Here is a 22,609-nt window from a genome sequence, read left to right as displayed (position 1 = left end):
CCTGCAACATCCCCCCCCACAGCAACCCCCCAATATCCCCCTCCTGCAACATCTCCCTCCCCCACAGCAACCCCCCAATATCTCCCTCCCCCACAGCAACCCTCAATAAGCCCCCACAGCAACCCCCAATATCCCCCTCCTGCAACACCCCCCTCCCCCACAGCAAACCCCCAATAATACACCTCTCCCACACAGCAACGTCCCCAAACACCTCCCACCGCGCCCCGCCCAGCAGTCCCCCGAGTCCTCCAGTGCATACGAGACGGGCGAGACAGAGCGGCTGCAGCTCCGGCCCGCGGCAGCGGGCGGAAGTGCGTAGCCCGCCGAGCCGGGCCCGGAAGTGGTGGGTGGCGCGCGCGGAGGGGCCGCTGCGGGCACCGAGCGGAGCGGGGCGGCTCGGGGCCGGGGCCGCGGGGGAAGATGCCAGTGGCGGTGATGGCGGACACCTCCTTCAGCTTCAAGAAGCTGCTGGAGCAGTGCGAGACCCAGGAGCTGGAGGTAGCGGGGCGGGCGCTGGGGCTCGCCGCACGCGGGCAGGGGCAGGGGCGGGAGCCGCCGCGAGAGACCGGTGGCCGCAGGGGCGGGAAGAGGGCGCGGCGGGGTGACGGTGACCAGTGGCCGCCTGAGGAGGTCGGCGCTGCTGCTGCTGCTGGTGAACCCCCCCCCCCCGCGCCCTCGCGGCTCAGCCCGGGGGCCACCGCCTCCCGCGGAGCCGCTCAGCCCGCTTCTGCCCGCGCTGGGACTCGGGGGAGCGGGGGCTGCCGCCGGCCCGCTGAGGGACCTCGCGCGACTCGCGTTCCCTCTCTGCCGTTCCCTCCCGGTGCCCCCTGTCTCGCCTCTTTAGCGTGGACCTTGTCAGAGCCCCGACTGTCCCTGGCTACGCGCGCGTGTGCGCGCACCCACAGTGGTGCCCCATCATCCTAGGCGCTACCTCAGCTGGGCCTTCTCTCCATTACCATAATCCTGCGAACAATACTAGTTCCTCCCAGGGTTTAATACCTGGGCCCTTAGAGGAGAAATCTTCTGTAGCTTTCGGCTAGAAAGCCTCTAATAAACTTGAAGCTTTCTCCTAAACTGGCTGCTTAGAAGAAGGAATATTCTCTTTTCTTTTTCCTCACATCCCAGAGCCCACTGGCTACAGCAAAGTGGTCTCCACTAATATACCTCCCCCCCCCCCCGCCTGTTTTTTGGGGTCCTACTCAGTACCTGTTTTGTGCTTGTCTGCAACCATGTGAGTATCTTGTCAATTTCACTTCTGCACAGTAACCTTCTGAATAGCAGCAGTGGACGCTGGAGAAGGCTGGCCAACTTAGTTCTACTGCACCTTGAGAAAGCTCTGTGGCATCTCCTCCAAGGTCCCTGATGTTGGGAGCAGGGAGTTGCTGGAGCTTAGTGAGCTCTTGGGAGCTGTTACAAGCCAGCATAAATTTTAGAGGAACCTCAAGGCAGCTGTAAGTTATCCCAGCATCAGATCTAGGGACATACCACTTTCCTCCTGCACTTTGAGCAGAACACTGCAACTAGTTCTCAGTCTCAGTGTATTTCAGTAGATGAGTTTGTTAAAGCCCTTTAACCAAATCAAGTAGCTGTGCAACTATCTGCGTACATGTGCTTGCTGCATTGTCCTTATATGCACAGCACAACTGAAAGTCTAACAGAATTTTCATGTGTAATGAGTTCTATATTTTCAAATTTGTAACTTTGTTTTAAAACCTTTTTCTTTTTTTCAAACTCAGCAGAGTGTATGCTGCTTATATAGTACGTGTCAAGTTTGAAGTTGCAAAGCTTGACTGGTGTGGAGTCAGTAAATAAGGAAGTGTTATTTTCTCTTCATAACACAAGAAGTGGGGTCACCAAATGAAATTAATAGGCAGCAGGTTTAAAACAAATAAAAGGAAGTATTTGTCACACAATGCACAGTCAGCCTCTGGAACTCCTTGCCAGAGGATGTTGTGAAGGCCAAGACTGTAACAAGGTTCAAAAAAGAACTAGATAAATTCATGGAGGATAAGTCCATCAATGGCTATTAGCCAGGATGGGTAGGCATGGTGTCCCGAGCCTCTGTTTGTCAGAAGCTTGGAATGGGTGACAGGCGATGGATCACTGGATGTTTACCTGTTCTGTTCATTCCCTCTGAGGCACCTGGCATTGGCCACTGTTGGAAGATAGGCTACTGGGCTAGATGGACCTTTGGTCTGATTCAGTATGGCTGTTTTTATGTTCTTGTTCTCAGTTGGTAATCGGGGGGCGGGAATGTACATTCATCTCCAAAATGGCCAAAGGAATTTTGCTTAGCCTTTGTTTAAAAAGAAACAAAACTTTCATGCAGAGACCAAGTATAGTAAAGTTCTGCCTAGAAACTAAAGGACTTGGAATGTCATGAATGAACACCTGGAGATGGGGCTTGGGTGGGAACTGTCTGGATCCTGAAGTATAGTGGCTGCTGCTAATGTCAGTGTTCTAATTGATGCTCATGTAACGAAAGACCTTATTGTAATATACCCATGCTGGGGAACAGGATTAAGGTTTCTGACTTGTTGGAATTAAAATTTTGACCTTAATATTGATGTAATCTTTTATATAATTTATAACAAAGCCAAACTGGCTGTGAACAGATGTGCGCGCGCTCTGATGTGGAAACTAGCTAATCTTATGTGAAATGTTAAATTATGGATTCTCTCCTGTTGGAATCAGAGATATTTAGTAAAAAAATTACTTCAATTTCCCTTCTTAACTGTTTAAGATGTATAATCCAATTAAGTGAGTTGGATTTGTTTTTTAAGGCCCCTGGAGGAATTGCAACACCCCCAGTTTATGGTCAGCTTCTAGCGCTATACCTGCTGCACAATGACATGTAAGTAGCTGTTACTGTCATCCTAAAAATTTAAAATATGTACAGGAATTCAGTATCATAATTAGAACTTGACCTAAACTTGACAGAACTGTTTAAAAACTGTTGTGTGTTAATTATCCAGTGCACTGGGCACAAGTATGTGAAAACAGCAGCAAATGTACAGATAAACTAATGATCTTATGATTCTCTTCTTCCTTTCCAGCTTGTCAAGAATAATAAATGCTATTTCCCTGTAAAGTTTTTTTTTTCTTCTCTCACCTGCCCCTTCTTGAAAGCCTGGGAAAACAGATGGGTCTTACAGTGTTCAGCTTACTCAGCTCTGGTGGCTCATGGCTGGTAGCTTTCCAGAGTCAGTGGCCACATCTCTGCTGAAATATCTTGTCTTCATATTCTTTGCAATTAAACCAGGGGGCTTATCTTCTCAAGTACCATAGCCATGGTTTCATGCAAGGAGAGTGTCAGTTTTTCAAGCAGACATTACCCAATCCAGTTACTTTGCCAGCTGGTGCAGATCAGGAAGCACAGCTTGTAATTTACCTCCTTCTGGGAGAGACTGTATTCAGCACTAGCTGAAGCTTCCAAATAGTCTTCCAGCGTAGCCCAATGTAGTGTGAATACTGTGATCTGTTCTGGAGATGACGGTGGGAAACTGGCACGGTCCACGTAATGAAGAAAAGGTCTCAACCTTCTAGACCAGCGCTACTCAAAGTGGTGGTCCGTGGACTGGTGCCGGTCCACGAGCCATCAGCTGCCAGTCTGTGCACACACTGGGAAAAAAAATTGCCGGTCCCCCACATCGGATAGCTTGAGAAGCACTGTTCTAGACAACCCTGGATGGAAAAAACATTTTTGGCCACTATTGGCTACCTAAATATTAGAGGCCATTGAAGCAAATGAGATTCCCCCACAGACTGCAAAGCTGTATTGCAACTGGTAGACAATCATAGAATCTGAAAACCTCTAACTAGTTCTTCTGATTGGGCATCAAAACAATCATCAGTTACTTTTAATCTTGTCTGTAATGCCAACCAGCTCTCCCTAATTCAAGTCTCAATCTGGTAAACACCAGGTAAATTGCTTAATCGTAGTCTGAAATTTAAAAGACCATATTGAGATTGGACCTATTGAGATTGGTTACATTTCAATCATATTTAACACTTTCTTACTGCTGCTGTAAAATCCTGTAAGCTTTTTCAAATGAGCCACAATATAGATAAAATCCAGAAGTCTTTGCTTCTCAGCCTTACAGTATGTGCATATGCTGTGTCACTATATTGATATGCATTGTTCTTGAGGGTGTATAAGAACTATCAGGAATAATTCTGCTTTCAGGCTTCTGAAAGCATGGGTCACATATGCAGTTTTTAGCGTTTTAAGAAGTCAGTATCTACCCATGGATACCACAGAGTGATATCAGAAATCGCAATATTTCTCTTTACTTGCAATGGAAGTAAAGAAATATCCAGCCATTGTGTTTACTATGTGGCTAAATGGTGATATTGGTATTTTGGCTGCTCATAGGAGAGGAGGGATCGGCAAAAACTTTCCCGTTAACGGGCTTGTCAGTTTTAAGTGGGCACTCTAAAGATAAGGAACAACCTTTTCCTATATTACTAAATAGCATCTTGGATTATTTAGGCTGAGCATTTTACCTCTTATTTACTTCTTGCTACTTGCATTTCACTAGGCTGAATAATGAACATAGACTTCAGTTTCTCTTTGGTGTTATCACGTGCTGCTGTTTGTGTTCACAATATTGCAGGGGAATGTTTTCATTAAACTTCAATGTCACGACGTTCTGAACACAGGCTTGCAATATGTCCTCTTATTGCATCTATTTCAAAATTACTTGCATAGTTGAATTTTTGTATCTCCCTTGATATAAAGCCATTTTACTGCAGATTTTTAAGTATTAAGATGACGTGTATAGCATAAATCAGTGTGTGATGCTATTAAATGCTTGATTTGTTCAGCCCATTAAGTGTAGCACTTACATCAGAAGACATCTTTAATATCACTGTCTTTTCGTAGGTTTCTAGCAGTAATTATCTGATGAATATAATTGTTAAAAATATTTTTAACTGATCTTTATTTTGTTTATTAGGAATAATGCACGATATCTTTGGAAAAGAATTCCTCCTGCTATTAAATCTGTAAGTACTCCCTTCAGTACAGTTTAAGACTGGAGATGGTACTGTGCTCTATTCTACATGTTTAGAGATAAGGGTTTTTCCAATATGTGGCATTTAAAATAAATCTTCACTTTTAGTCGGAGCTATGTGGTTGATGACTGGCCCAGGTTCAAAGTTTTGAGCTCTTCAACCACTTTGCCAGCAGATGGCACTGACCAGGCATGCCAGCCTGTTCCCTTTACTGATAGGTATCATCTGCATCTGTCTGCTCCTGCAAAATGCTCTCTTATTCTGTCTCTTTTGCTACCAAAATAATGAGCCTTTCAGGCCACCTCCTCAAAATACATTGGAGTTCAGCAAATCAGCAATAGTTGTTGCTGGAAACCTAGTTCCTCACGACAAAAATGGCCATCAGCAGAAAGAAGGCAAAGGACCCATTCTGAGTACTTCCAGATACCAAAAGTCAGGCAGATACATCCTGCAGTTGATTCACAATCTCAACCAACTTTTCAAAAGGTCAAAATGGTGTCTGGGAACACTTCTGTCACTGTTGGAAAGAGGAGGCTGATAACGTCACTGGATCTTATTTATAGTTATATTTACATGTGAATGTATCCCCTTATTGGCATGAATTTCAGAAGGTTCTGTCTGACTCTCCACTTGGGCTTTAGGAGACACTACAGTGTTCAGTGTAAATTACTATTCTCCCTATGATACACTGGAATGCAGTAGAATCCTAAAAGACGCATCTCAGAAGAAAGCTTTTTTTCTTCCTCCTTGCACCTCTTGGTATAATGGATAGAGGACTGAAAATAAAAGAGCCAGCAGGTATAGCAGGAACCAGACTCCACATTTTGCGTCTCATAGCTACAGTGATGTCTAACTACCAGAAACAATAGAATGCTTCCATATGAGGCACTCTCCAAGATATCTGAGATATGTGGCCACAAGCCAGACTAATCCATCATTCCAAAGTATGATTTAATGAATTCCAGTGGCTGGGTTTACAGATTACAAGTGAATACTGAAAGCTTTGTGTTGAACTACTGAATCCATAACAAGAACAGGAGTACTTGTGGCACCCTAGAGACTAACAAATTTATTAGAGCATAAGCTTTCGTGGGCGACAGCCAACTTCCTCGGAGGCATAGAATGGAACATACAGTAAGATATAGAGATATATATATATAATATATATACACACACACACAGAGAAGGTGTTCACCTCTAGGGTGCCACAAGCACTCCTGTTCTTTTTGCGGATTCAGACTAACACGGCTGCCACACTGAATCCATAGTGTAGGTTTACTGTAATGCCCTGCTTGAATTAGAACCACCTTTTGAGAAGTCAGGTCTCTAATACCAAAAATGCTTGCCTGTTTGTAGGATTTTTCTTTAGGATTTGGGTTTCTAAAGAGACAGTTGGGGACAGAAAGCTTTACATGAGGAAATAGGGAGGAAGCAGCACTGCAGTCCTCTGCCAAGAAGTCCTTGAGGTCTGAGACTGGGTAATAAATCCTTAGATACCTCTGAAAACCAATTTCCTAGTAGTGAAGGAAAGGTCAATCAGGCTTAGCCATTTGATAATAAAAGTCAACTAGTGGTCTCAGTAATATTGCTGGGTCAAACCTTTTTTTGTATCACACTTGCGACATATCTTGCCACACTTAGTAACTCCTCATTAACAGTAATTGTCACAGCAGCTTTTGCATCCTCTGACAAAACTCATGGGAGGTGATTTCCATGATCCTCATGCCCTTTTGTGGTTTGAAACAGAATTGACCTGTCCAACAGGAATGAGAATCAGATTCACCTTTCATGCTGGAGGTCTTTCCTCTTCTTATCACCCAGACTGCTGCCTATTTCTATTCTAATATGTAATTATTAGTGACATGTTGCTCTGGAGACTAGTTAGCAAGATCCACTTTCTTGGCTACGTAGAAGAATCTCTATTAATTGCTTCTTGTATTTATACAGCTGGTTTCTAACTTGTCCACCTGATTGCTTTCTGTCTATATTTGTTAGCATATTTATCTGTTTGTACCCTTAATCATCCAAAATTAGTCCACTTTTAAAAAGTGTGGTATAATTGTGATGTGTGTGTTTCTTGCTCCCTTCTGCACCACATTTTTTGGATGGTGACGGGGGTGTAGAAAGATGGAATAAGCAAATAACACACTTTACTGTGTGGTGCTTGTCTTTTGAAGCGTTACCTGCTTTGTCAGTGTAAAAAAAAAAATTGGAATTGTTTGAACTGGATCATCACTCTTATACCGGTATCAGTGACATATGTGGTACCATACTGTCTGACTCTTAATATCAGGATTATTGTGGTATTTCATTCTAATTGTTGTTGTGATGCCTACTTATTCAGAGAGGGAAAAAATATACTTCCAGCAAAATGCAATTAGTAGTGGAGTGGTCATGGCAGAGAATAATACATATGTTCTGTTTTGATTGCTTGGTTGCTTTGTCACTGTAGGCAAATTCTGAACTTGGTGGAATTTGGTCAGTAGGACAAAGAATTTGGCAGAGAGACTTTCCAGGAATCTACACAACAATCGGCGCACATCAGTGGTCTGAGACTATTCAGCCAATCATGGAAGCACTTAGAGGTACAAAAATACTTGTTAATTTTTTAAACACAGATTAAGGGCAGAGAAGTTTAATTTGAATTTGTTTTGTTGGCCATATCGGACTATATGCTACCATTAACCCTTGCTCAAGACTCACTGTGCAGTTCTAGGAGGTTGTATTTTGGCTTGGATTTTTAGTGTATGCTAATTTGCTGTCAGAACAATTTTGCTTAGATTGTGTATTCCTTGGCGCAAGGACATTCAGCCAAGCACTTTGACAGTTCTTGATAAATAGAAATATGCTTTCTGGAGTAACTGAGCAAATACCCAGGTGTTTTTGTTTTTGTTTAAGTAGAGCAGTAAATATTGAAAAATCTGAATCTTGAACATTTTGAAGAAATTTCTTTACCCATATAAGTTATTTATGAAACCAATATGTTTTGTACTCTCAAAATAGTCTATCAATCTGTTTATACTACTGATTTAAAATTTCATTTGAAAACAAAATTAGGCCCTGATCCTGCAGTGTGTGCTGTGCAAGTAAAACCTTTGCTCATGTAGAACTCATTGCAGTGCTGGGCCAAATTTTGTTTACAAATGAAATATTAATTAGTACTGTAAACAGATGAATAAAATATTTTGAGTGTACAAAAGCTACTGGTTTCATAAATAACTCACTTGTGGAAAGAAATGTCTTCAAAATGTTCAAGATTCAATAAGTCTGTGGGCTTCATTGTTTTGGGAATATACTATTCTTGACAGGTTTCAGAGTAGCAGCCGTGTTAGTCTGTATTCCCAAAAAGAAAAGGAGTACTTGTGGCACCTTAGAGACCTGCATGAAAAACCCCCAAGCTTATTTTTACCGGCTTAGGTTAAAACTTCCCCAAGGTACAAACTATTTTACGTTTTGCCCCTGGATTTATTGCTGCCACTACCAAGTGTCTAACAAATATATAACGGAAAGAGCCCTCTTGGAGACGTTTTTCCCCCCAAAATCCTCCCAAACCCTACATCCCCTTTCCTGGGGAAGGCTTGATAAAAATCCTCACCAATTTGCATAGGTGAACACAGACCCAAACCCTTGGATCTTAAGAACAATGAAAAAGTAATCCGGTTCTTAAAAGAAGAATTTTAATAGAAGAAAGTAAATGAATCACCTCTGTAAAATCAGAATGGTAAATACCTTACAGGGTAATTAGATTCAAAACATAGAGACTCCCTCTAGGAAAAACCTTAGGTTGCAAAAAGACACAAAAACAGGAATATACATTCCATTCAGCACAACTTATTTTATCAGCCATTTAAACAAAACAGAATCTAACGCATATCTAACTAGATTGCTTATTAGCCCTTTACAGGAGTTCTGACCTGCATTCCTGCTCTGGTCCCGGCAAAAGCAACACATAGACAGAGAGAACCCTTTGTTTCCAGGCAAATAGACAGAAAACCCCTCTAGTTGCTCTCAGGTTAAAAAAAAAAAAAAAACCTTCTTCAGGTCTATGAAGACCTGTGAATTTCCCTGCAGGAGGTTAAGTACCCTGCCTTTAGGTAGAGAAAACTCCGGCTCACAAAAGACAATTCCGTTTTGTCTCTGCTCTGGCCCCCAAGCAGACACAAAAAAACCTCTTAACTGCTTTCAGCTTAAAACCTGCTTTCCAGCAGCCCAAGGGAAAAAAAATTTCCTTTTAAAATCTGTGCTTCTGTTTCAAAAAATCTCAAAATGTGTTAGTCTCCAAGATGCCACAAGTACTCCTTTTCTTATTACTTCTTGAATATCCCTCTCACTCGGGGGTGGCCAAAGGAGCCAGAATTTACCTGAAAAGAAAAGGAGGACTTGTGGCACCTTAGAGACTAACCAATTTATTTGAGCATAAGCTTTCGTGAGCTACAGCTCACTTCATCGGATGCATACCGTGGAAACTGCAGAGGACATTATATACACAGAGACCATGAAACAATACCTCCTCCCACCCCACTCTCCTGCTGGTAATAGCTTATCTAAAGTGACCACTCTCCTTACAATAAGAAAAGGAGTACTTGTGGCACCTTAGAGACTAACCAATTTATTAGAGCATAAGCTTTCATGAGCTACAGCTGAAGTGAGCTGTAGCTCACGAAAGCTTATGCTCTAATAAATTGGTTAGTCTCTAAGGTGCCACAAGTATTCCTTTTCTTTTAGCGAATACAGACTAACATGGCTGTTACTCTGAAACCTCTCCTTACAATGTGTATGAAAATCAAGGTGGGCCATTTCCAGCACAAACCCAGGTTTTCTCACCCCCCCCCCCCCCCCAAAAAAAAACAAACCCACACACAAACTCACTCTCCTGCTGGTAATAGCTCATCCAAAGTGACCACTCTCCCTACAATGTGCATGATGATCAAGGTGGGCCATTTCCAGCACAAATCCAGCCCCCCCCCCCCCCCCACAAACTCGCTCTCCTGCTGGTAATAGCTCATCCAAACTGACCACTCTCCTTACAATGTGTATGATTATCAAGGTGGGCCATTTCCAGCATAAATCCAAGTTTAACCAGAACGTCTGGGGGGGGGAGGAAAAAACAAGGGGAAATAGGCTACCTTGCATAATGACTTAGACACTCCCAGTATCTATTTAAGCCTGAATTAATAGTATCCAATTTGCAAATGAATTCCAATTCAGCAGTTTCTCACTGGAGTCTGGATTTGAAGTTTTTTTGTTGTAAGATAGCGACCTTCATGTCTGTAATTGCGTGACCAGAGAGATTGAAGTGTTCTCCGACTGGTTTGTGAATGTTATAACTGGTTAAACTTGGATTTATGCTGGAAATGGCCCACCTTGATAATCATACACATTGTAAGGAGAGTGGTCAGTTTGGATGAGCTATTACCAGCAGGAGAGTGAGTTTGTGTGTGTATGGGGGTGGGGGGGTGAGAAAACCTGGATTTGTGCTGGAAATGGCCCACCTTGATTTTCATACACATTGTAAGGAGAGTGGTCACTTTGGATAAGCTATTACCAGCAGGACAGTGGGGTGGGAGGAGGTATTGTTTCATGGTCTCTGTGTATATAATGTCTTCTGCAGTTTCCACAGTATGCATCCGATGAAGTGAGCTGTAGCTCACGAAAGCTTATGCTCAAATAAATTGGTTAGTCTCTAAGGTGCCACAAGTCCTCCTTTTCTTTTTGCGAATACAGACTAACACGGCTGTTACTCTGAAACCAGAATTTACCTAGGTACATTGCCAAAGAGCCACAGTAATATGTCAGCAGCCCCCCATCAGCTCCTCTGCACCTGCCAGCAGCCCTGCTGATCAGCACCTCTCCCTCCTTCCCCATGCCTCCTGCGGCATGCAGGAGGCTCTGGGGGGAGGGGGAGGAGCGAGGGTATAGTAGGCTCAGGGACGGGGGCAGAAAGGAGTGGGGGGGCCTTGGGGGAAGGGGTGAAGTAGGGGCAGGGCCTGTGGCAGAGTCAGGGGTTGAGCTGTGAGCGCGTGCACACACACCCCCCCAGGCACACTGGAAAGTTGTCGGCTGTAGCTCCAGCCCTGGAGTTGGTGCCTATGCAAGGAGCCGCACATTGACTTCTGAAGAGTCGCATGTGGATCTGGAGCCACAGGTTGGCCACCCGTGATCTAACTGAATAATTGAAATTTATACAGAGGGTATCACAACCACATTGTGTTGAAGGGATATTTCCAACTTGTTAAGAATAAAAATCAACCTTGAAGATTGTCCCATAGCCTTCAGAGATCTTAACTGACGGATTTCAAATATGAAGCTCCAATATAAAACCTTTACAGGAACACATCAGTTTCAACATTAGATTTAAATGATTTCTTCTAATAAACACCGTGATGTACCATAAATAGAATGATGGGCCTCTTTTGCTTTCACATTATAGTCTAGTTTTAATTGCATATCTGGAATGCTGATGATCAAGCTTCTGATATGACACACCTTTCAAAATAAGTCCCTCTTATTGGATTCCACAAGCTTGACAATGTCCCTTTAAAATTAGTCTTGCAGCTAGCAGGATTTTAAGGAATCTTATTTGGAGTTTGCCTAACGTAAGCAGTTATGGGCAAAGATTCTACTTTTTTTCTTTTTTGAAAATTAAAGACACTTAGTGCAGATGTTTCTGAGTGGTAACATCTTGTTTAACACTAATGTACTAATAGCTTTTCACTGCAAGAGGGCACTAGAGTCTGAAAATATTTTTTTGCCGGCTATTTCACTATCCCCTCTCAAAACATGAATTCCAGTTCATTCTTTGGGCTAATAAGGAAACAATTTGATGTAGTGTTACTTTGGAGCCATATTGGGATTAAAGCATCATTTAAGACATGAATCTGTCATTTATTTAAACATTTATTATTTATTTTTAATTATTGAATAATTATATTTAAACTGAAATTAGTAATTGACTTTTTAGAATTTTGCAGAAATAAAATTGTATAGCTAATTAGCTATGAACATTTCAGTTTTACTTACAGTAAAATTGGAAGCATTTTAGCACTTTCTGGAGTTGCACCAAAATGTTTTAAAATACTAAGATGATTTTCAGAACATGTTATCCAGATCCTGTCATTCTGAATGAGCCTAGTCCTGGGTTCAAGAGCAAAGTGACTAGACTGTACCTCATGCCCTTTGTGCTTAAATGTTAACTGTTAAGGCACAGGGTTGGGAGTTAGGTGATCTAGGTTCTGTTCCTAGCTCTACCACAGACTTGGGCAAGTTCTTTTAATCTCTTTGCCTCAATGTCTCTATCTGTAAGTCATGATACTTACTGCTTGCCTCAGGTGTGTTGAAGCTCCACTAATATTTACAAAGCCTCTTTTAAGCTTGCACTCAATGGAACATACTGTGTAAATATAAACTATTAGTATTAAGCACAAGATTTGCAGAAATGTGGCTCTCCACTGTTATGTGAGGAAACACAAAGCATTTTCAGACTTGCTGTGTGTTTTGAAGACTGAGACAATTGTATCTTTTAAAAATGTGTTCCCCTTAATAGATGCAACTAGGAGACGAGCTTTTGGACTGGTTTCTCAGGCATATACCTCAATAATTGCAGATGATTTTTCAGCCTTTGTTGGACTTCCTGTAGAAGAAGCTGTGAAAGGTAAGCTTACTGTTTTACTTTCTAGATTATCTTTGAACAGACAATTTTGTTTTGAGGCTGAGACCAGAATTAAATTGACCAACTAAAGAATCCCATTATAAAATAAAAGGGGTTTAAGAACACTTTCCCTTCCTTACACCAAAGTCAAGAAAAGGTCAGAGGGCCCTCTGTATTTAGAAAATTCATCATTGTAGGCCTAACAGATTTTGGTGAAAATGTTTCAAATAAATTGAAGGAAAACTGGAGATAAAGTTGACCTTTATGAAATTTTAATAATGGATTCTTGTACGTTCCTGATTTTTAATGGAGTGCTGTTCGACAGCTTGGGTCTGAAGTCTTGTCTGTAAAAGAAAACCTTTACAAAACCTAAGTAATAGGATTTCCATTAATGTAAATCTGTTCTTGGAATTTAAATATTTCAAAGCAGTGTTACAATGTGAATATTGCCAACAACTGCTTGTACCAGAGAATCGGAAAGTGATACTGGTTAGAAACCATAGTGACATTTCCTAGTCTGTATTTCACTCATCTTGTCAGATTAAAATAAAGTAAAATTAAAACATAAACGTATACATTAAATAACATTTCAAAAAAATTTCCATTTTAATAATCTAGGAATATCTGTAACATGTGAAGTACATCATGTGGAGTAGGTTTCACCCTGCTCAGTTCTCTGCTCAATGAGGTCCCACTTCTGCCGCTGCTGCTCTTGTAACTCCTTTTAAGGCAAAGGGATGGGGAGTAGAGGGGTAAAGCAAAATAAAGTGGGGGGGAGGATCCAAAAATATACGTAAGGTTGAGATTATTATGAAAGCAGATGATTACTGAGAAGGGAAACAGTAAAAGCAAATTCCTTAATTTTTAGGATGGGAAATGTATTTGAGTTCTCCAATTACCACCATTTACTAGGTTAGGATCCACAATAAACCTTCCTCCTTTGAAATAGCGGAGGAATTCCATTTTTCGTAAGAGTGCGAGAAGCCCACGCTGCAGGACAAGAAATGAAAGTAAAGCTTTGCATCAGGCCTGACTGAATAAGTCTCAGGATACTATCACTTCTACAAAGGTCATGCATTTGTACAACTAAATGTCTCCAGCAGTGCATCTTGTCATAAGCTCTTCTGAGAAATAAATCTTTAAAAAGTTGGATTGCAGAGTAAAAGTGTATTCAGACATTTTCCAGTGAGTGGGAACTTTGGATTATTTGATACTGGAGTCAAACACACAGGATATCATTTCTCCCTCACCCCTTTCCCTTCAACCTGCCTACCTGTTTCCCTTTAGCTGATCACCGCCTAAATAAACCTAGCATCTTCCCCCTCCCCAACCCCCCCCAAAAAGTGGATCTAACATGACATTTGCTGTCATCACTTTGTTCCCATGTTCCTACCCTTTCCCTCACACTGTCTCTGTATTGTCTGTTTAGATTGTAAGCTCTTCAGGGGAGGGACCATGTCTGTGTTGTGTTTATACAGCGCCTAGCAAATGGGGTGCTGGTCCATGGCTGAGGCTCATAGGTGCTATGGTAATACATATAATAAATTGTAATAATAGTAATTGTTTCGTTCTTATGAATTTTTAAAATGCATTTTCAGGTGTGTTAGAACAAGGATGGCAAGCAGACTCAACAACTCGTATGGTAATGCCTAAAAAGCCAGGTAGGTGGAGCTGTTATTCCATGATGCATTTTGGATCTGGCTTGATATTTCTAGTATTGTATCCTTTAGTGTAATTAAAATTATGCCTAATATAATTTGAGTTTGTTTTGTATAGCAAGGGCATCTTGACACAGGAGATTAGGGGAGCGGCTTCACAGAGCTTATTTTTTGCCAATGACATTATGCTGTTCCGTAAAGATAAATACTAACTGGAAAGAGACCTAGGGCTGCATTGTAAGAAAATGGTATACAGATCAGCCAACAAAAGATGGAACACGTGCAGTACTTAATTGAGAGGGACAACAAGAAGCCAGTAAAATTAGTTAGTATGTGCGACAGTTGAAGTACCTCGGTTCAATGTTGAGCCATTCAGAGAATGTGACTTGAATAGTGTTTGGTATAAATGAAGAGAGTTGATGGGAATTCTCTGCAATAAGAGTATGCCAAGTAAACTACAGAGCAAAGTGTGTAAGATCATGATTAGGCCAGCCACGGTGTATGGGTCGGAATTCTGGCCAGTAAGGGCGAGAGAACTACTTCTGCTTCATGCTGCTGAAATGAGAATGATCAGGGGAACACTTGGGTAAGACCAGAGCTGGTACGTTACGTAATGAAATGGTACAAGCTGGGAGGCAGAAAGTCTCCATTATGAAAAAGCTGAGGGAGTATCGACTTAGATGGCCGAGTCCTGTGGGATGATGTGGGTTACATTGGACAGGGAGGGCAAGAGCTAGTAATTGTGGGACAAAGATGACAAGGAAGACCTGGAAAAGGATGGTTCGAAATGCTGAAGGAGGACATGAAAGTTGGTGTCAGCTTGGAATATGCTCAAATAAATTGGTTAGTCTCTAAGGTGCCACAAGTACTCCTTTTCTTTTTGCGAATACAGACTAACGGCTGCTACTCTGAAACCCTTCCTTCCTTGGGTGCAGCCCCCAGGCAGGGTACAATGCTGAGAGCACAGGATGAGGTACTGTGCAGCTCTAGTATCCAAGTTTTAGCTACTGCTCTGCACATAGCCTCCCCACCCAGCCTGCAGCATCTCCCCCTCCTGTGCGGTCCAGGTGCACAGGCAGGTTTGCAGGGCTGCAGCCCCAGAAGGAAGCACTGGGATGTACTGAGCACAGGCTGCAGGAACGTTTGCAGGGCTGTAGCTAGGAAAGACCCATCCCAGCATCTCCCTTCCTGGCTGCAGCCTAGCAAACCTGCCTGCAACTGGGGTCTCTCTTCCAAAAAATATTGTGAATAAATGGCATGCCATTGCTAATATCCAAATCCCATTAACATTAAACTCAATGGGACGGGACTGGTTCCTGACAAAATGTTGCTGTTAACCAAAAGTTAATACTTACTTCATTTTACACAAAGTAGATTCTATGTTCAGTATGAACAGTGCTGGGTGTAAAAAAGAAAGCAAACTCTTTGTGCAGATCCTTCAAATGTGTAAGGAGGCAGACAGTGGTACGGTGTAGTTCAGCATGATCATGTATTTATGTGTCCGTGTTTTGAGACAAGATTATACACTCCACTACTTTTTTTAAATCGTAATTGTGATATGGTATTGAAAAGATAAAGCAAGTTTTTGCAAACAGCACACTGGGAAATGCTTGTCTTTAACAAAAGTAATGCTAATTAATTTCTATTTATGTAAAAACTTGAGTAAAATTTTGCAAAGAGCAGAGAGTGCTGTTCTAAACTTCTTAAATACTAGTTTTAAACAGCACCATAAAAACAAGGAAGAGAGGTGATTAGATCGGCCAGAATATATCTTGCTCCTAAAATGTACTGTTACATTTAACGAGCTAGGAAAAAGTCCTACTGTCTTGGGCTCCTGAACAATTAAAATCCTGCTCACCCGAACAAAAAATAATGATTTAATGTGTTCCAGACAAGGTGGTGAAATTCACTTACAGTCCTGGGTGTATTGACTGACCTGAGGTTTGAACACACACCACCTGACTCAGCTGAACAGGCGTATCCTCCATTTTTTCCCCCTGTGATATGATGATGTTTACAGCAAAACAGTTTGCAACCCACACTGTGCTAACTAGTGCATATAACTAAAAGTGCTGCGTGGGGCTGAACTTCCATTGTGAGACAAATGAAATCGGCAGGAGGCCAGTCGTCATTTTCAGTCTGTCATTCACTATGCTTAGGAGTTTAAATGGACCGATATTATACTATACAATAAAAATTTCCATGAAAGAAAATAGTAATAGGTTTGTTTCTAAGGGCTTGTCTTCACTACGGGGGTAAGCTGACCTGAGTTACGCTACTCCAACTACATGAATAACAGCTGGGATCGACATAGCTTAGGTCGACTTATCCCGGTGTCTTCACTGTGCTGCTTTGACAGCAGACGCTCTCTGGTCGACTTCCCTTACTCTTCTCAGAGAGCTGGAGTACCAGGTTGACCGGAGCGTGCTCTGCCATCAATTTAGCAGGTCCCGCTTCCTGCTGCATCGATCTCACCATAGTGAAGACCAGCCCTATGGATTATAGAGTTTTAGACAATTTTGGCTTAGTACATTAGAACTTTGCATAATGACAGGTTTCAGAGTAGCAGCCGTGTTAGTCTGTATTCGCAAAAAGAAAAGGAGGACTTGTGGCACCTTAGAGACTAACAAATTTATTTGAGCATAAGCTTTCGTGAGCTACAGCGCACTTCATCACATCCAATGAAGTGAGCTGTAGCTCACGAAAGCTTATGCTCAAATTTGTTAGTCTCTAAGGTGCCACAAGTACTCCTTTTCTTTTTACATTAGAACTGTATTTTTAGCAGAATGGGTCCCTTAACATTTCCATTGCATTTTTCCTTTAGGGGCACTGGAAGCTTCCTTTAACAGATTTATTCCTTTACCAGGTATTTGCTCATTTTGATTTATTTTAAAAAGTGTAATATAGATAAATACACAATTTGCCTTTATGAAACTCTTATGTGCCCTTTACATACGTAAACAAAACAAATAGCTAACTCAGCATCACCTTCCCAGCAATGTCAAATGAAACACAACCTCCAGCAAATCACTCACTGACCAGGCAAAATTAACCCCCTCCTCAGCTTTTCTCTCCCACAGACGTCTGAGTGAGGGTGAGCACTGTAGCATGCCCAGGAACCAGTAAAACCCAGGCTAGTTCAGACCAAGTAGAGAACTGGTTCCAGAATAGAAACACCCTCTGAGAACTGCCAGTCCCCTCTCTTAAATTGAGAAGGATCCAGCTCAAGCATCTCAGTTGTGATTGTCATAAGGAGAGTTACCTCTCAAGTAGGCAAGTCCCAAGTGTTTAAATGGCTTTATAGCCTCTGTATGATGCAAAGAATGTATTATCTTAAACTTTCCTTTAGACAAAAAATTTGAAGTGACTCTTCCAGCTTCTTCCTCCTCATTTTATTTTTTTTAATTAAACTGAAGGCTTCATAATGGATTAAACTGTACAATTTTCATTGGTGATGCTGGCACCTAAAACTCTGTTCTCCATATGATACAACTGAGTATATTCAGAATACATCTGATTTGATGGTTTGATACATGTATTATAGATTCCAAGTGAACTTACATTTAGTGGAGGTTTGTCTTTCCAAGCCAGTGTGAAGTCTCTCATTTAAAAAAACATGCTTTCAAAAAGCAATAGCCTTCTGTTTTCCCCCATCTGGAAGTGGGGTGCTTTGCATATTTGGGGTTGAGGATTCATTTTTTTTATACAAAGGCTAGGTGAATATCTCCCCAGTGTACTTTCCCTCAGAGAAGACCTTACAGGAGGAATCACTTCTATATAACACATTGTTTCTCTTCCTTCCCTTTCCTCAGTTTTGACTCCTTGTGTTGTTTTCCTTTCTTCACACTGTTTTTCATTTCTCCTCCTAATTATCTCTTGCCTCTATTCTTGACGGTCCCTTCAGTTTATTCTCATTCTACTCTCCTTTTCTCTTACCCCTAAATTTCATTCTCTGTTTCTCTTAATTTTCCCTTCCATTTTCAGTTATCCTCCTCTCTAACCTGCACTTCACCCTTACCACTAGATAACTCCGCATTCTTGTAGAGTTGGTACATGTACTATGGCTGCCTTCTCTTGCCAGCCATCCAGTGCTTTTTCCACCCTGCCTTGATTAGGTATGTCTCACTTTACCTTAGAGACAAAGCTCAGCAGACATGCTCATTATTGCTGCTTCTAGAGCAGAGGTGGCCAAACCGCAGCTCACAAGCCAGAGGCGGCACTTTACAGTTTGTGGCTCACAGAGCCCCGCCTCCCTTACTCCCTTCTACACCTACCAGACTGGGATTGGGGGTTGCTCAGGGCTTCTGCCCTGCATCAGGGTGGTGGGGCCTAGGGGCTTCTGCCCTATGGGAAGACGGGTCTCAAGCCTTCAGCTGAAGTCCCAGCTGGTGCACCCTGGAGGGCTGAAGCCCCACGCCCTAGCTGGCACGCCTGGCTCTCGAACTTCTGAAGATTATTGTATGTGGCTGAGAGGGTTAGTAAGTTTGGCCACCCCTGTTCTAGAGGAAGGCAGAATGCAAGCAGACCTATAGGAACTTTACTGTAGGTGAAGATGCTGCAGGAGTCATTTCCAGAGTTCGCAAACAGACATGATGTGCTGGAAACTTGGCAGTCCTTCAGTGTATGCCAATAGCTCTTGAGGAATGAAGAGGTCTAGAAGTAGTGATAGATGTATCCTAGCTATTCGTAACTTTTGTTGCAGTTGTGGTGTGTTATGGGCCAAATAAGCAATTCCTTCTCCACAACACAACAAAGAATATATGAGGAGATCGCGAGTAGGAGTGTGAGTCACTCTCGGGCTGATGAGGAAACAATCTGAGGAATTTAGTATGCATTTTTCTTTAATGTCAAGGTTGCTGGGATGGGTGATGTTGGGCTTTGGTTTGCCTCCTTAATTTTATTAATGCTGTGTGTGTTTGTGTTCTTTATAGAACCTGCTACAGTTCCACCAATTCCTAATGAACAACAGTTGGCCAGATTGACTGACTATGTGGCTTTTCTTGAAAATTAATGACCCCAATCCTGTGTTCAAGACAGAACCCGGAAATTCTGTGTACTGGCAGTTCTACTATCTAAAACTTACTTTTTATCCTGTTTGTTGAATGTTGCAGCCTCCCACTACTGGAATATGTTGATAAAATATATATAGTATATATTTTGTTCCTATATGTGTTTTGCCAAAGCAAAGTTAGTAGTTGAAATAGTCCTTAACTCCAATAATATTTATCCATTAGGTACACAACAGTATTACATGTTAAGTTTTATTCTCTTATGACTCTCAGTGGGAAAAGACATATCTCTCCAACTGTACTGATATAGTCTATTGCAAAGCAGCAAGCAGAAGGAAAGAAGAGTTTCCATCAGCAAAGGAGATAAACATAATCATTAAGTCCTTTGTACTTGTGGCTTTGATGCTTCCATTGCTGGCAGTGGAATACTTACCAGGAAAATCAGTCACAAATGGATTAAGTATAAAGAGGGGAAAGTTATTCTACCTGCATCTGTAAAGGGGAAGCCTTGCAAAGTACAATAAATATTTGGTTGTGAACTATAAGTTACATTAAGTTACAGTAACTGTTACTGTACTTTCCTGCAAGATTCCTTCCATTTATGGTGAGATTTTTATAACTGGTTACTCTTGTATCCATCATTGCTTACCTATTTTTGAGTTGTCTTATTTTCCCTAGGGTTAGTTTTGAGTGCTCTATGAAAGCTATTTGTAGGCTGGTGTACTTATTTTTTTTTTTTTTTTTACCGCAGACTGATATTTTTAATATACCTGGGGCACCTAGAGAATACATTTCAGAAAGTTGCTGTGGGAGTTGGGGGAGGCAAATGTTCACTTCACTTGCTCTGAAAAAGCATTTGGTTTTGGAAGGCTTAACTTTTAAAAGCAGCCACTCTTGGGGCACTCAGACCAATATTTTGCCCTGTAACTTGTTAGAAAGTTATGCCGTGATTCTCAATACTACTCTAAAGCCTGGATCTACTTGTGTCATAGGCTGGTGATGGCTTCACCGGAAGGAGTTTTTTGCCTGCCTTTCTACCTTTCTGGACTGCTCTTTTCATTGGAAAAGAATTTAAAAATTAGATGCCTTTGAATAAAAGAAATCTATGGAGGATGGGCTGGAGTATGCTGCACCATCAGTTCGAGTAGCATACGTCCCGTACTGCTGTATGAATCCTTGAATTCAAAATGAACTTCAAAATTGGAAAGGAAACAACTTACATTCCCTTGCCTGATCCTAATGTTTAAAAAAATGGAATCGGGGCACATAGTGGTGCTTTAAAGGGCAGTGCATGCCTTTACCTTCCTCTCTCCTTTCATTTGGTTGTCAACATATTCAGTGGCTTGTCACTTGAAGATGGCAGGTTCCTGTTATCTGTAGTGACATTCTCCCAGTGTGTGCTACCTACTGTACATTCTTTTGTTTTGGGTCCGAGGGAAAGGGGTTCTAAATTGTGCGCTGTTGCTTTTAGACCCCCTTTTACATGTAACCATTTACGTTCAAAAGATTATTTATTTGAAGCCCTTCCAAGTCTTGGATCTCTATAAATATTGATGCAAATATAATTTCAGTGATATTAAAACATGTTTACACTAAGCTTGTGTACCTGATTTCATTTCCTTCAAAGAGTAAATGTTCAAATCTGATGGCTAGCTGATCAGTTTGAATGGTAAAGCTGTATGAAGGTTAATATTGTACATTATGCTTATGCGGTTATTTAATGAAGATTTATACATAGCATAAAGTGCCCTGTGCATATTCCCACTCATGGGATGCTCTGACTGGTGAAGTCTTGAATGGTAGAATTCTAGATAGCAGTAGCTGTTGGAGCACTCACTCATCTCCTTTGCCCCACCCTTCAGTGAACATCGAGTGTTTCAGGCAATGGTATAAACGGGGTGTGGTTCTCCAGCTATCTCAGTTCTGTCTAACCACGACCAGCTAAACAGATTTGTGTGGAGCTCAGGAATCCTTCCAGATCCATGATTAGCTGGCTAATTTAGATCTTAGTTAAGTGTTAGCTTAATTAGGGGTAGTAATATAGTTAATTGGGTGGAACTGAAGAAGAAACACGTTTTCAAAAGATGTTTCCAATGCTCTTGGATCCAGGTGAGCCAATTCCAAAAAACGAGGCTTGAGGCACCGGTGAAACAAGAAGGTACTATGGCACCGGAGGCTGGTAGCAGTGTGGCACTGCAGAAGATAGTAGTCAAGGCACAGGTTCATAGATTGGATCCAGCCTCTGTTCAGCCAGAGAGGATCAATTTACAGTAAAGGAACAAGAATATGATGTACCACAACAGACTCGGATATGTATTTCTCCAGAAAGCAGAGATCATGTAGAGGAATTTAGAATTTCTCCTCTTTTGCTATCACCTAAAATGCCTTTTGGTTCTTCAGAGAAAATATTTTCTCCAATTTCCCTTCTTCAGCCAAGGGTATTACTGTCTCCAGTTATGTCTGAACTAAGAATAACCTGAGAGTGGAGGAAGAGTATGGAACATGGAAAGGATCTGTAGAGGATGTATTAGAGACGAAGATACCTATATACCTTGAATCCATCTGGGCAAAGATATATACCATCAGATCTGACTATGGGTTTCTGGCCTGACTAGCAAATACCACCTTGGATTTGATGGTAACAATTACTTTCTCCAGCACCTTACTAAGAATTTGCTATGTATGGGACTATTTCTCCACTTAGCTTCAAAGAGGAGGTATAATTACTGGACCTGAAGGGTACTGATCCAGTAAAACCTATAAGCCTTGCTGTGTCTCCTACATCAGGGAGAGAATTATCGGAAGAGGAGGAATTAATGGAGTGGTGAGTCAGATCCAGACTCTGGAAGAATGACATCCCCAGATGAGAATGTAAGGGGCAAGTGAGCCTCGCGCTTCAGACAATACAGTGGCATTCATGAGTTAGTGGATCATATGGTGAAGACATTGGATATTCCCTCTATTTCAGTTGAAGAATTATCACATTCCATTTTTATATATTGGGAGCAGCCACTAGACAAAGGATTACTCTTCCCTTATTGGAAGGGTTGTTCCAACTAGCAAAGGCAGTCTGGAACAATCAAAGAAGGCTGACAAATTGTACCAGTTTTCTTGAAAAGATTTCACCATGTTTCACACCCACTCATGTCCCAGTTCATTGGTTGTAGAAGCAGCTTTACAAAGATCAAAGGTGCTCAGTTGCACTCCACTCCCCCTGATGTAGAAGGGAAAAGACTAGATGTCATTGGTAGGAAAATGTTTTCTACCACCACTTTAGC

At 41.7% G+C, this 22,609-nt stretch overlaps 1 protein-coding gene across 2 annotated transcripts; it reads left to right on the top strand.

Annotated features, from left to right (window-relative positions):
* The first annotated feature begins 338 nt into the window (after nt 1-338).
* On the top strand, nt 339-20,927 carry COPS8 (COP9 signalosome subunit 8). Of its 2 annotated transcripts, XM_084643124.1 has the most exons (9): nt 364-498; nt 1,264-1,451; nt 2,784-2,854; nt 4,959-5,007; nt 7,469-7,601; nt 12,560-12,667; nt 14,263-14,325; nt 17,147-17,188; nt 19,254-20,927. In XM_084643124.1, coding segments are annotated over exons 3-9 (477 nt in total). In that variant the 5' UTR covers nt 364-498; nt 1,264-1,451; nt 2,784-2,852; the 3' UTR covers nt 19,334-20,927. The 2 variants fall into 2 exon arrangements, with proteins under 2 accessions (XP_084499249.1, XP_084499250.1); XM_084643123.1 differs by lacking the exon at nt 1,264-1,451 and having other exon boundaries at nt 339-498.
* The last annotated feature ends 1,682 nt before the right edge of the window (nt 20,928-22,609 follow it).

The sequence above is a fragment of the Lepidochelys olivacea genome (genome assembly GCF_965140295.1).
Source record: "Lepidochelys olivacea isolate rLepOli2 genome assembly, chromosome: 11".
NCBI classification, from domain to species: Eukaryota; Metazoa; Chordata; order Testudines; family Cheloniidae; genus Lepidochelys; species Lepidochelys olivacea.
This window is presented reverse-complemented; position numbering and strand designations above follow the sequence as displayed.

Coding starts and splice junctions, on each gene's coding strand:
- COPS8 (XM_084643123.1), top strand. CDS start 421: ATGCCAGTGGCGGTGATGGCGGACACCTCCTTCAGCTTCAAGAAGCTG. Junction 499..2,783: donor GCGAGACCCAGGAGCTGGAG/GTAGCGGGGCGG, acceptor TTGTTTTTTAAG/GCCCCTGGAGGAATTGCAAC. Junction 5,008..7,468: donor TTCCTCCTGCTATTAAATCT/GTAAGTACTCCC, acceptor TTGTCACTGTAG/GCAAATTCTGAACTTGGTGG.